The 14,189-nt window shown below is 58.0% G+C and overlaps 1 protein-coding gene across 1 annotated transcript; it reads right to left on the bottom strand.

The window, feature by feature from the left end:
- Positions 1–241: 241 nt before the first annotated feature.
- Positions 242–9,997, bottom strand: PKDCC (protein kinase domain containing, cytoplasmic). The gene is made up of 7 exons (XM_081155949.1): positions 9,330–9,997; positions 4,970–5,092; positions 4,111–4,382; positions 3,421–3,500; positions 3,069–3,176; positions 1,361–1,534; positions 242–1,137 (listed from the first exon to the last, which is right to left on the bottom strand). Exons 1-7 carry the CDS (start codon positions 9,969–9,971, stop codon positions 1,052–1,054), a joined length of 1,485 nt encoding a protein of 494 aa, XP_081012075.1. The 5' UTR covers positions 9,972–9,997; the 3' UTR covers positions 242–1,051.
- Positions 9,998–14,189: the final 4,192 nt, after the last annotated feature.

Genomic DNA, 14,189 nt, shown 5'->3' with positions numbered 1-14,189 from the left:
GGTGTGTGTTAAAAAGTGAACCTCCTTAGGGACGAAGTCCCTCTTATCTTTTGTGCTGACATGGATGTGGATGGCCCAGAAGGGAGGTGGGCACCATACGAGCAGGGCCTGAAAACACATTTTGCCAACTTCAGGTTTCACTCACTCAAACATCATCCCTCATGACACACTGCCCCTCCCCCAAACATACACCCAAGACATAGCTGAGGGCCAAGTAAGTCAGCCCAAGAAACAGTGGCTTGGGAAGAGGCCTTGTCGTGAAACGTCACTTTATTAATTGATTGATTTTTTTTTTTTTTTACAAAAATAAACATTTTAATGAACAAGAAGTACAAAAGCTTCTGGATATACAAACTCCAGGAGGAGGGAGAGGCTGTTTTTGGCTGTTTTTGGCTTTCACTGAAAGCAAATGAGGCAGAAAGGCCCCGGCCCCACCCCCACCCCAAGTCCTGGCTCAAACCGCACCTGCTCCTCGACCCCACGTCTTGGCTCATACCACGTGTGCTCTGCCACTGTCCCCGGGCGGGCCCGTGAAAACCCTGGTCGGGTGGCCTTCCCAGGTACAGAGCCACTGACTTCCTGGAGCATCCCATCACGTCTCCTGTCCGGAGCTCAGCTGAGAGAACACTCTGACCGATTGTCTCCATGCGGCCCCTGCGAGGCCATGGCACCTGTAGCAACAGCAGCAGCAGCAGCCGGGGCTTTGGCTACATTCTCGTACTACGAACACAGTGATGGGGCTGCCCACGGAACTGTCCCAGTAAGGGGCAGAGCTCCCACGGGGAGGCCAGCCTGAGCCTTGCTGGCGGCCCAGAGGGTCGCAGGCAGGCAGCCCCCAGGATTCCTAGCCCTGGAGCCAGCAGTCCCGCACCTAGACAGGTAAACTCACATTTTAACATTTGGCATTATTGCACACTGTCCTGGTCACCTTGGTCTGGGATGTCAGCCTTGTCTGCAGTGGTTCCCGGGCGACATGCAGTGCTGCCAGTGCAAGTCACTCCCTCCACAGGCAAGCCCAGCTGCGGGGATGGTCAGCCGGTCAGCCGAGCCCTCAGCCAGAGGTCCTCACATATGTGGTCTTGTTGAGATCAGTGACCACATGGCTCCATCCTGTCTTGAAAAAGACGAGCTGCCGACCTGGGGGCAGAGGTGGGAGATAAATAGGTCTGGATGTTTCTCTCTCTGGAGGCAGGGCCACTCTCCCTAATGTGACAGCCGTGAGGACACATATACTTGTCTCTTATCACCTCAGCCTTTTTCTATTCTCATCATCTCTGGCTTCTGATGGAGGACCATTACTATCAATCTCTTCTGGGGAAGTCCGGTCACCTCCCTCATGATGTCCTTTCCCACTGCTCACCTGTCCAGGTGGTCTGGTTGGTGACCACAAAGGCCCGGCACTGGGCATGGCTCTCACAGACGTCCACGGCCTCAGCCAGGTTGAACACGGAAAGGAGGCAGCCGCCGTGGTGGTAGGATGGCCAGCAGCGGTAGTCTTCCTGGGGGATGGTGCTGTCTGGCAGGCACTGGTACTCTGCGGGGTGGGGATGGGGCTCAGGTGAGAACTGTGTGTGCCCTGGGGTGAGGGTTTGGCCACTTTCTGGAAAGGACAGGAAGATTCACTTCCTAGGACAAAGCTGAAACGCAGCCCAGTCCCCTTAGTGTGGAGATGAGGCAGCCAGCACGCTGAGACTGGGCTGACTCCTCAGTAAAGGCAATGGTCAGATTTAGTTTTGGGGAGACACACGTCTCCCGAATCTAAGAACATGCAGCTGTCTCGGGCAGCACGCAGTAATGGACACATTGTGGGATAAACGCACACCCAGAGTCACTCGCTGTCCAAGCTAAAGTCAGAACGTTCTGGACATTTAGAGTGGGCTTCTCTAACTTCACTGTGCATGTTAATGTCCAAGCAATCTTGTTAAAATGCTGATTCTGATTCACAAGGTCTAGGGTGGCCTTCTTCCTGGCCTTGGGGAGAGAGGTTAGGCAAGCCCCTCAGATAAGGGGGCAGTCAGGGATTTTTGAACTTAAGAGGCATGCAAATGAATGTAAAACACAAAAATTACCATTTGGGAATCCACAACTTGAGTGTTTGGGGAGGAGGCTGGAGGAAGAACCTGAGATCTCCTCCCATTACACAGAAAGAGCCTCTGCAATCTCTCCATCAGGAAGCAGGCTTGGCTCAGCTGTAGATTGCCGGGTCACCACGGCTTTCCCACTGCCTGGGGAGCCCTGCTCTGGACTGATAATGCAGAAGCCCTGGGCCCCTGGTCACCCCGCCCTCCTGCGTCCTTCTACCAGGGACTAGACCAAAGTCCAGGGCTGGCTGTGATTTACAGCCCCATAAACGGCGTCCTCAGGGACAGAGCCAGCCATTGTTCACCTCGTTAAACTTTATTTACAGGGCTAACGAGGGCTCCCCCACCCCTAAGACTGGCCGGAGCTCCTTGAATACGGAGGCTGCCACCCCTAGCCCCCCTGCCAACCACGCTAAACCCCAGGGCCTCAGTGGAGGGACCAGAGCCCTAAGCAGTGACTTAGGATCCTCCCCCTGCTCCAAGGCTTCTTGACTGGTTTCAGTGTGGAGCCCCCTCCACCTCCAGCCGCCCTCCTAGCCCCAGAAGTGTAGAGGAAGGAGAGAGAAGCAAACACGTGTTGTGTTCCAGCTGTGGGGTGGGAACCGGGTTAATTGCTTTCACACACTTCGCCTGGCATTTAAGCTCCATAAGAATTCTGTGAGGCAGGTAATTCCGAACCCAATTCACAGATGAGGAAGGTGAAGCTCAAGGTGTAACTTGCTCAAAGTCTCACAGATAGTACATGGTGCAGTTTCAAGCCACTCAGAAAAAGGATGTTGGTGTCAACCCCCCAGTTTAAGGCCAAGTTCTAGTTCTAGTTCAGCCAGAGATGGGGCCCCCAAGTGAAGGCTACACAGTCAGCAGTCTATCAGGCCAAATGAGCCTTAGGGGGGGGACGTGAGCCACTTAGCCCAATTAGGGGGACTGGTCACCCTCCCACCTGTTCTCCACCTCTCCGGCCCCTGGGTCCCCGCCAGGGCCACTCACCAGCTCTGCTGCCTGCGGTGGAGTTCTGCAGATACTGGCCGCTCCGGTACAGGTGCAGCACCTTCTCCAGCTGGGCCAGGGTCTCATCCACCCCCCACGTGAGCTCTCCTGCAGGGTGCAGGGTGCAGGGTGGCTATGAGGGGGGCCCTCGGTAGGCAGGCAGCTGCCCTTCCCTCTTTCTCTGGATCCTGGGCCCAGATGACCGGCGGACTGGGGAGGAGGTCTGCCACAGAATGCCACTTGGGAAATGGTTTCTGGACCATGTGCTGTCTGGGTCATTCTCGTCCCCACACCTGCTGGGGCAGGGGCAGGGGGATGGGGAGGGGAAGCAGATGGGCCCTGGAGAGCTCACCCGTGGCATTGACGATGCCGTCCAGCAGAGGCCGTAGTGGGGGCGGGGCACTGTGGGGAAGGAGGTATGTGAAGAAAAACCTGAAGCAGAGAGAAACCAGGGGCTCAGTGGTCCAGCCTTTGGTGACACATCCTTCCTTTACACCAGCTTGAGACAGAACCCCGATTATCTCCAGGAAGCCTGATCCCTCAGGCCTACCAACGAGGCATATCCCCCAGAGCTTACATGGAGTCTACTCAGGCTCAGGGTTGGGGTCTGGACACATGCTAAGGCCACAACTAACCCACCAAACAAACCTGAGTCTGCCTTCCCCACCGCTCAGCCCCACATTACCCGCCGACTGACCAGTGTCAGAGCAGCCCCACGACTGGGGCCCAGGGAGGTAAAGGGTCAGGAGAGGAGGGAGCAGTGTCAGTGTCATGGCCCGAAGCTCTGAGTCTGACACTATTTTAAGAAGCCTCCAGCTGCCACCCCCACCCAGACTCTCCTTGGGGCTGGCTATTTTTAGCCTCACCGGCGGGAGCGTGAATGTTCCCTTCTGGGCTGGGTGGAAGCCCTCCCCTCCCTGCTACTCCACTGGTCAAGGCTGAGCCTCCCTCTCCGGCTGGCCTCCTGGACCTGGTGTGGGGCCCCCAGCCAGGCCCTCCAGCCCACCCCCTCGCTGGCCTTCCTGAGCGGGGGAGAGGTCACCTGTACGCATTGTAGAGGTTGCGCTTCTCGTTCATGCCCTTGCACCAGCCCTGCGCTGAGCAGGGCAGGGTGAAGTTCCTGGCAGGAAACTCCAGTACACAGTCGCTGCTGCTCGCACACGGCGTCTCCTCCACACGTGCGTCGTCCAGGTCCGTCACCTTCAGCTCCCCATCCACCAACACGAACTGCCGGGGGCGGAAGTCCAGCAGGGTGACAGAGCCCAGCGGGGAGTGGGCCAGGTGGTGGAGGAGGCGGCCCAGGCTCAGGCAGATCTGAGGGGCAGACACGAGGCTGCTCACTGCTCTCTCCTGGGACCTGGGGCTCCCTCCTTTGGAACTCCGGACTTAGCTCAGGGGGGCTGGCCTTTTAAAGGCCCCAGTGCTCACTAAGGGCCGAGGCCGGGGGTCTTATAGAGCAAGCCAGTGATTTCCTATTAACGCTTGGCTGGCCTGACCCTGAAAATAACATGAAGTGGGAAGTGGGCAGCAGGGACGTCTGGGGATAATGGATCTCCTCGCTGAAGTTGCATCTTGAGTGTGGTTTTAGTCCAGTGTGTGGAAAGAGGAGGGCACTGGCCCTTCTGCAACCAGGCTGAGAGTGTATGTGGGGGAGGTGGGTAGGGGTAGGGGTGGGGGGTGGTGTGTGTGTGTATAGCTGGAGCACAAAAATTGTCCGGGTCCTCTATGTTTGGCTTCTTTCTTTAACCCTTTGGCTGATGGCCGAGTCAGCTTTGCTCCCTCCCTCCCTCCCTCCCTTCTCCCTCTGCCGAGGAGGAGTTGAAGCTGCTCTGGAGGGCTGGCCTTCTAAGGGAGAACCATCCCAGCAAAGAGCCCAGGGCCCGGCCCTCCTCCCTGCTCACTCGGAATCGATCCTCCCAGGACGTCTGTAGCAGCTGGATCATCTCCACAGGGGCGCCCAGCTCCGTGATGGTGGTCAGGGTGTCCGGGATGTCCTCACTGTCCTGATAGCAGTAGCCATAGAGCTGGGGGAGGCCCAGGGCGGGTCATTAGGTCCCGGGGTGGGGACAGGGAAGAATGGGCTATTATGCCCTCTTCCTCTGCCACCAGCCCCCCTCCTCGGCCATCCCTAGGCCTTTGCTTCAGCTGGGGCCAGAAGAGAATAGCTGTGTTGCCTGGGAAGCCTCCCTCTGTCCCTGTAGCCCTCTGAGTTCCTATTGACTACATCAGCCCCTTACCTCTTGCCACTCAGGCAAATGGGCTGATACGGTCACGATGTGTTAACTATGAGCAAGGCATTGTGTTATATGTTTTACTGCCATAACCCAATTCTTATAATAACCTCAAATGGGCACAGTAGGTACTATTATTACCTCCAACGTACAGGTAAGGAAACCAACTCAGAGAAGTTAAGTTACTTGCACAAGGTCACATAGCTAATGAATGCAGGAGCAGGGATTCAAATTTATGGCAGATTCTATAGCCTGGTTCTTTACAAGAATATTGATTGCTAATTGATAAGCCAGCAAATGGTTATTATACCTCCTTCCCTGCTCCATTCTTTGTCTATTTCTCATTATTTCCACTTTTTTGCAGTTTCATTTTTCTCTCTCTGCCCAAGCCTTGTAGGAGAAGCAAGCTCCCTCCACACTGGTAACAAGCAGTAAGAACAAAGAATCTAAAGGGCACGTCGCTGGGTGTTCTCTGCACACGCTGGTGGGGGTGGGGGGCGGCACATATATCAGTGAGGGTGGTAGTAAGAGATAGCTCCCGGGGAAGGTCAGTTCTTTGGGGGCATGATCACAAAGGCCTACCCACTCCATATGACCTGGGGAGGAGCTTGGTACAGCTCAGCTGGTCAGGGTGCTTCTGGGAAGCCCAGCCTGACTCTGTCACTAACACCTAAACCAGCATCCACAGAGAACCCTGCTTCTCCCAGCCTCTCCCACCACACTGCACACCAGCTGGGGGTGAGACTACGCTCAGAACAGCCAGCACCCTGTGGGGTAGAAACATAAAAAGGCCGAGTTGTCCAGGCCAGAGTAGGGAGGAGAGCTGCTCGATGGGGGTGGGGGGTGGCAGGGAGAGCAAAGCCCACGAGCTAGATGTCCCCGCATATTGTCACCCTTTGTGCCATGATTCACACTCTTCCCAGCTCCACTCCGCATGCCCCCTCCCATCCCAGGCATGCCCCTTCTGCTCCCTGTCCCTGGAGCCGGCTGTCCCGGCCCTGCTGGCACGAGGAAAGGCACCACTCAGCGTCTGCCATCATATCACTAGGGCTGCATGCGACTTGGGGGATCTGGGGGCAGTTCCAGGCACCCTCTTCTTCCCTCTCCACCCCCACCCCCTTCCCAATCAGCTCAGGGAGGCCCCAGACCCTGGTGGGGCGGGGGAAGGTAAGGGGAGCAGCCCTGGGGCCTGGTTCTCATTTTCTTGCCCAGAGTCTGAGCCTTTGTGGGAAACTTCTGAAGGTTATTAAACACCCGGAGGTCATTAAATGCGCTGTTAACGAGGTATTAATCAACACCCCTCAGGAAAAAATAAAAAGACACCATTAACCCCCCCAGGAAGCGTGAGGCTGAGCATTTCAGTCGCATCTTTTGTTCGTTTGGGAGAAGAAATATACTCTGGCAGGGCCAGAATCTGGGCCCAGGCAGGCCTGGGGCCTCCTGGGACAAGGGAGAGGGGGTGGAGGGAAGACCCTTGAGCCCTTTGACCCTGGGCTACAGAGGCATCTATCACGTGAGGGAGTGTGTGTGTGTGTGTGTGTGTGTGTATCAGGGGTGGATTGGGGAGGGGTCAAGGAAGATGGATAGAAAAATCTCTACCAGGCAGATATTGGAGACCAGAGCAAGGCACTGGAAGGTGCCCTGTGGAACATGCTGTCCTGGGCATTTTCTATTAGAACCCACAGTACAGCCCTGGTGGGGTGGCTCAGTTGGTTGAAGCATTGCCCCGATGTGCCAGTGTTGCGGGTTTGATCCCTGGTCGGCGCTCATAGAAGAATCAATGCATAAATGGGTGGAATAACAAGTTGATGTCTCTCTCTTTCTCTTTCCCCTCCTCTCTCTCTGTAAAAAAAAATCAATCAATAAAATAAGAAAAAGAGCTTCAGCACCAACTTTGGGGCTGCCAGAGAGGGGGAGGGGGAGGGGCTCCTGGCGGTCTAGGGGAGCGGGAAATCTAAGAAACGGTCGCTGGCTCCTCCCCAGTTCAGCAAACAGTCAAATGGTTTTGAAATTTTAAATGATTAAGAGGTATTAAAACAACATTATTTCTAGTTCCCTGCACACCCTCACTGAAGCCTTCTGAGCCAGAAGACCCCATGGCAGGCTTCCCTGGGGGCAGAGGTAGCATTGCTAAAGGAGCAAGAGGGACACTGGCCTGGGGGTTGGGGACGAACGCAGCCCCTCAACTCACACTGAGGGACCCTGCCTCCCTTAGTAGTCTTCCATCCACCCACCAGAAAGAACCTGGGACCTTACCCACCTTATAACACGTGCCCCAGGGCAACAACCCCCAGTCTCTGGCCCTGTGAGAGTCGCGCAACCAACCCGACAGAACCAGTCTTGGTCTAGTGAGGGAATGGGTGAAAACTATTCAGTTGCAATTTTTTTCTTTGGTGTTTTGGGCTGGGGGCTGATATTACAGTGGAGGTCCATTCTGTGATACATCTGGGGGAGGTCAGCTGGATGCTTGTCAGGAAGTTTGGGTGGGGTAAGTGAGGGAGGGAGAAGTGTAGTAAGAGACAGGAAAGCACATCAAACTTCAAACCTGTCCAAGGGGGGAGCTTGTCTTGAGTCAATTAACACTAATGTCCTGCTAAGTCACTCAAGCCCTTCTCCACTGACTAAGAATCTGCCTGACACCTCAGGGTTTCCAAAAAGTAGGGGCTTTTCAAGAGCCCCTGAAAAGCAAAGAGAACAAGATCCTCCCAGTTAGAATGGCCACGTAACCAACCCTTAAGCTCCAGACACTGTGTCAGCCACGCAACCAGGCATAACCACCCACAATTGTTGGCTCTGCCTGACCTCCAGCAACCAGTTCAGAGCCCAGAACTCAGTCACAAGTGTCTGACCAGGGCTGGGGAAGCCTGGAGAGACTGGGAGCCAGCAGGACTGTACACAGCTCTCTGGCTTAGCTACCCTATTCTGCAATGCCCATCTAGGCCCAGGGTCCATCTCACGCCTGTGGAAAGAGGGAAGGAACCCCGGGTTTCTGATCAGTTCTGCTGGGTGCAGAAAGGTTAATTTCAGTGGGCCAGGAGGCAGAAGCCGTGGGCAAGGTTCCTCCACTATGGGGTTTGCATATCACCCTAGTTCGGTCGGCCAAGAGCCGTCAGGGATTCCCCTTCCAGTCTGCTCAGACATGTGCAAAGGGAACAGTTTGTCTAATCCCAGGGCAGGCTCAAGGACAGAGGGCTGGGGAGAGGAGGAAGTGGCTGTGTTAGGGCAGTGCTGGGACTGAGAGAGGCCCACTCTCTTATTAGCCTAGCCTGGAGGGGACAAGATGTGGGACTCATCTCTCCCTTCTGCTCCCAATGAACAGGAGACACCGAGTCCCATTTAATAGAAACCGAGGCATCTAGCCTTATCAGTCTTCCAGCCTCTTGGCCACTTTTGCTCAGACAATGTGACCCTCAGGCCCTCAGCCTGTCCCCTGAGCACTGAGCTAAGAACTTGAGGCTTTTCCAATAGTTCAAGGGCCCACTTTAAGGCCTGGAGAGTCCCAGGGCCACTTCTGTGCGCCTTCTGGCCCACTACCCAATCCCTCCCAGTGCCCCCAGCGGTTTCTGGATGGGTTAAAGGGTGGGGATATTCTCTGAGAATCAAGCTGTACATAATAAGGTCTCTTTCTAGCCCATACCGACCCCACTGCTGCTCCAGCCCCTCTTCAAAGTCAGAACAAGTCGCTGCCTGGAAGTTGAGAGAAGCGGGGTTCAGATTCCATCAGAAAGGGGACCAACCTATTGCCGCAGTCGGGATCCTGACTCGGATGACCGCTGTCCTGCGTCCTGGCTGGGGGTCATTTTCCTGGTGCACAAAGTCCTAAGTGCTCACGGACCCCCCCCCCAAGTTTGGGCCCTTCTGTCCTGGCCTCTGTGGAAGCGGAGAAGCCCAGGAGTCCCTCGCAAGGGGACGCGCGCCCCGGGGCCGGGGCCGGGGCGCAGGGGGAGCGGCCGAGCCGGTGGGCCCGGCTACCCCGGGCGGTCCCGGGCGCCGCCTGTCTCCGCGAGCCGGGGCTCCAGCCCCCCCATACCTGCAGCACGTTGGGGTGCCGCAGCCGCTCCAGCAGCACCATCTCCTTGAGCAGCTTGTGGGCGGCCAGCCGGTAGCAGCCCCGCCGCGCCCCGAACTCGCGCACGCAGCTGCCCAGGTCGTGGCCGCCGAAGTCCACGGCCTTGAGCGCCACGGCGGCGCCGCCGGGCAGGCGCACGCGGTACACGGCCTTGGTGTAGCCCGAGCCCACGTACTGCGCGCCCGACACGTTGCGGAGCGCGGCGCAGCCCAGGCGCGGGCCGCGGGCGCCGGGGGGGCCGGGGCCGGCCGCGGGGGGCCAGCGCGGGGCGCCGCCGGGCGGGAGGCGGGCGCGCGGGGGCCGGGGGCGCGGCGGGCCCGGCGCCCCCGGGGCCAGGTCCATCAGGCGGCGGCGCTCCGGCCGGCCGGCCGCGGGCGCGGGGCCCCCGCGGGAGTAGCGCCGCACCTCCTCGTAGCGCGCGCGGATCTGCCGGGCCAGCTCCCCGCGGGCCCCGCGACGGCCCGGGCCCGGCGCTGGCGACGGCGCGGGCGGCCGGCCGGGCCGCGGGGGCTCGGAGCCCGGCGCGAAGAGCACGTTGAGGACGGAGCCCAGCAGGAAGGAGGCGCAGAAGCCCGCGGCCACCGCCGCCCGCCGGCGCCGCATCGCGCCCGCCCGCCCGGCCGGAGGCTCAGGCCCCGAGGCGGCCCCGCCGCGCGCCCCGCCGGCCGCCCGCGCGCATGGCCCGGCCGCGCGACCCGGCCCGGCCCGGCGGGCTCCCCGCCTGACACTTGCCCGCCTCCCGCCCTGCCCCCGCCGCTTATAAGGCCCGGGCCCCGCCCGCGCGCCCGCCCGGCGCCGCCCCTCCGGCCTCGGCCCGGCCTCCGCGCTGACTGACAGCCGCCCCCCCGCCGGCCGGAGCGCGGGCCCGGCCCTGCCCAGCCGCCGCCCCGAGGCGGGCGGGGCCCGCGGCCCGAGCGGAGGCGGGTAACGGGGCGGCGGCGGGATAACGGGACCGGGAGGCGGCGGGCGGGCCCGGCGGCGGGGAGGCCCGCGCCCCCCCAGGGCGCCTTCCCGGGCCCGGGCCCGCGCGCAGGGGTCCCGGGGCTCGGCCCCGCGGGGGGCTGGGGGCGGCAGCTCTGGGCCCAGTCCCGCACTCGCGGGGGGGGCGGGGAGGGGGCGGGAGGGGCGCGCGGAGGGCCCTGCACCTGCGAGCGCGCGTGGGCCGGGGCCGTGGGGTCGGGGGGATCGTGGGTTGGGAGATGCGCCGTGCAGCCCGCGCCCCCGGCCTCCCCGAGTCGCCCCCCCCGGGCCCCCGCGGCCCGGTAGCGGTCAGGAGCCGCGGGACGCGGGCGGTTCTGCAGCGCGTGTCCTCCCACGGCCGCGCCGCGCCGCGCCCGGAGGGGCCCTGGGCCGGAGGGGAGCGGGCGCGCGGGCCCCGATTGCATCATTAGTGCTGACGGAGGGGCTTTCACACGCGGGCGTTAGCGCTGCGCGGCGAGCCCCCCCTCCTGGGAGCGAGAAGCCCTGCCCCTCCCCCGGCCCGGCGCCCCGCGCCCCGGCGGCTGCGCGCCCCCCTCCGCGGTGTCAGAGTTGGGGCGGCCCCCCAGCCCCGCCGCGGGGTGTCGGGAGGGGGGTGTCCCTGCGGAACGCGGCGCGGAGACGAGGGCAGGAACGTCTGCCCGGTTCTTTGGGCCGTGAAGGGCAGAGGGCAGGACCGCGTCCTTGGTTTCCGTCCTGTGATTGCCTCACACGCGGAGGTCGGGGCACCCGACCCCGATTCCTGGGGCCCGGCTAACTTCGCACCCCCCGGGGCGGCGGAGCGAGGAGCCAGGGTTCCCCTGGAAACCTTGGGTCTGCTGGGTTCGGCCGGTGCTGGCCCGAGGCCGCCGGGTGCGAGGGGAGGCTCTGAGCAGATGCCCTCCCAACCCTCGCTCCAGATGTCTTTGGTCTAATTAACTGTGCTGGGAAAACCAACCTGGGTTTGTAAACAGAGCTACTGGCTAAAGTCAACAGGGAGCAGCAGCAAACAGCAAACATTCCCCTCACTCTCAGCTCGGGTTCAGCCCGGCCGGGAAGGGGAGCCCTGCTGATCACCAGGCTCCCTGGCCCAGGCCGAAAAGCCTGCCTGCCTCTGGGACCCCAGGACGCGTTTCCTTACCAGCCCCAGAGGTTCCCCTACTGGGGAGAAACAGGGATTCTGGGAGGAACAGTTGTCATCCCAAGATAGGCTCTGCCCCCTTCTCAAGCCTTCAGATGTGTGAGGAAGCCATGGGGGGGGGGGGGGGGGATATTCCTTAAAGAGCTTTCTTTGGGGCCTGCTCTGCCCTTGGATCTTAGAGAAGCCTCTGAAGTGCATAGGACTTGGCGTTGTGGGCCTGCAACTCAGAGTTGGTGAATATAACGCGAACATTGTTAAGTTCGTTACACATCATGTAGGTATTATAATAACATGTTCCAAAATTAGATAATTATTCTTTGCCAAGCTTCAGTGTTTCTGTTATGGTTTGAAAGTTCAATGCACACAGGGGCCTGAGAAACAGGCACAAAAGTACATACAATGCACACACAGGCCCACGGAGCAGCAGCCTCACACAGGAACAAAGGCGTTTCCACTCTTCCTGCTCACACTCGCTGTCTCCCTCACCAGCTCCCAGACACACAGACATATACAGTCTTTGATGGAAATAGGTTTTTGGCTTCTGAAAAAGAGGACTTAACTTTTTGAACAGATTAGAGTATTTTGAATTGGCAGTACTTGAGTTCTTAACCAAATTTTGCTTGTTTGCTTTTTTTTTTTTTTTTTGCCACCCAGGGAGAGGAATCATCCTTTTAAAGAATTGAAAAAGACACAAAACCGCTGTTTCAGGCTCCACATCTACAATCTGTCCACCCGCCTTGCCTCAAAGAACTGGCAGGGCCAGTGTCCTGGGCCTCCCAGAGGAAAGTCCTCAGGCACAAGTGTCCAGCTGAGAGTGCTGAGTGCTCCCACTCGGGGCCACAGCTGCCCGCAGACCGGAGGGCCTGCCTGCAGGTGCCACGGCTCAGTGCTGCCCACACACCGTTTCCCTTTCCCTACTCCTCCCTCTGCCTACCACGCCCCCTCCCCACCCAAACACCAACTTAGATAGCAATCCTTGGGAAGGAGGCAGATGGCCCAGACTCCAAAATGCTAAATTTCTTTGGAAATGTGTTTTAGATCATCAATTTCTACATGTTTTGTCAGATCATCTTAAGCTGCCTAGATTGTAATACCCGCCTCTCAGCAGCCCTCTTAATTATCTACGTTTTTAGTCCAGCCTAGGTCTCAAACACTTCTTTCGGAGAACAGTCGTCCCTTGGTTTTCATGGGGAATTGGTTCTGGGAACCCCGTGGGTGCCAAAGTCTGAGGATAAAATAGCATCGTATTAGCCTATCTAGGCACATACCCCCATGTACTTTAAATCATCTCTAGGGTACTTATAATATCTAAAATAATATAAATGTTATAGCTGGTCTACTGTATTGTTTTGGTAAGAATGACAAAAAAAAAAAAAAAAGTCTGCCTGTTCAGTAACCACAGGCCTAACTACATAGCACATGTCGGCAACAATGTAACATTCCCCCGCGGCTTTCTGTCCAGGATTGGTTGAATCCGCAGTGCGGAACCTGCAGATGTGGAGGGCGGACTGTATTACCCTCCCGCGCAGTCACCTGGGGCGGAAACGGAACTGGGCCTCGGGCCTCTGTGAGGTGGACCCAGCCCTCCGCTTAGCTCCGGGGCACCCCCTCCCGTTGCCCTGCACAGAGCCAGACTCCCCTTGCCTGGTGCTTCCACTGTTGACTCATAGTCATCATTTGGGTTTTTTCATGTTACCCCCCCCCCCCCACTTCTTCCTTCCAGAAATGTCCTCTTCTAGCATTTCCACGTTGCTAGCTGGTTCTTCAGGGTCTCCCAGAAAGTAGTAAGTTCCAGACAATGCCTTTCCAACTGGGTGCATGGGTCCCTGGGATCTTGAAGGTTTATTGTGATTCCTGTAGATTTATTTACTTTAAAAGGAAATGTACAAAATACATTTCTCAGGTCTTGGAAGACTTGATGTAAAGAGCTTAGGACTTGGAGTCAGAGAAACCTGGGCTCAGATCTTACTAGGTGAGTAACTTTGGGCAAGTCAGTTAACCTCTCTATGTAGTATTAGTTTTCTCATTAAGAAAATGGGCGATAATAATAGTATCTACCATGTAAAGTTGCCAAGCGGATGATATGCAGAGGCATATAAAGTGCCTGGCACAGGAACAACCTCAGTATGTATAAACTATTGCTAGTATTAATAATAATATTAAACAAATAAACATCTGTTACGACATGGTAGGCCACTTGGTTGGCTGTAACTCTGCCTTGGAGGCAGAAATGACTACTTTCCATCTTAGTTTCCAGTAGTGAAATCTCTCAGCCTCCTGGGCTCTCTCTGTGCCTGGGATTTTCACTTTTTTCCAAATCAGCAAACCAGCAGTGGATCAGAAGAGGCCTCAGTGTCCTCCCCACCCTGCGGTGGTGAGCTGTGGGGGAAGATCGTGAATCAGGCCCTGATTCTTGATGCCACAGTGACCCGGAGCAGGGAAGGCCGCAGCTCTGAGCTCTGGGGACAAGGAGCTGGGGAGCAATCAGATTCAGAAAAGGAGGGGGGAGGGAAAGGGGGGGAGCCAGGCAGCCTGCTCCCCCACCCCCACTTCCCTCAGGTAGGAAGTTAGGCTGGCTTTTCCAAAATATAAAAAACAGATGATGAAGGTCAGGTTTCCTACACACTGGAGAGTGGGAGCCCCAGGGCAGAGTCCCCAAGAAATCATCTGAGACAGAGATGGGGGCTGCAAAAGATAGACAAAGGTGCAGAAACATGGAGACG

The sequence above is a fragment of the Miniopterus schreibersii genome (genome assembly GCF_964146895.1).
Source record: "Miniopterus schreibersii genome assembly, chromosome: 13".
In the NCBI taxonomy this organism is placed as follows: Eukaryota; Metazoa; Chordata; class Mammalia; order Chiroptera; family Miniopteridae; genus Miniopterus; species Miniopterus schreibersii.
The sequence above is the reverse complement of the archived record's forward strand: the minus strand, read 5'-3'. Positions and strand labels throughout refer to the sequence as shown.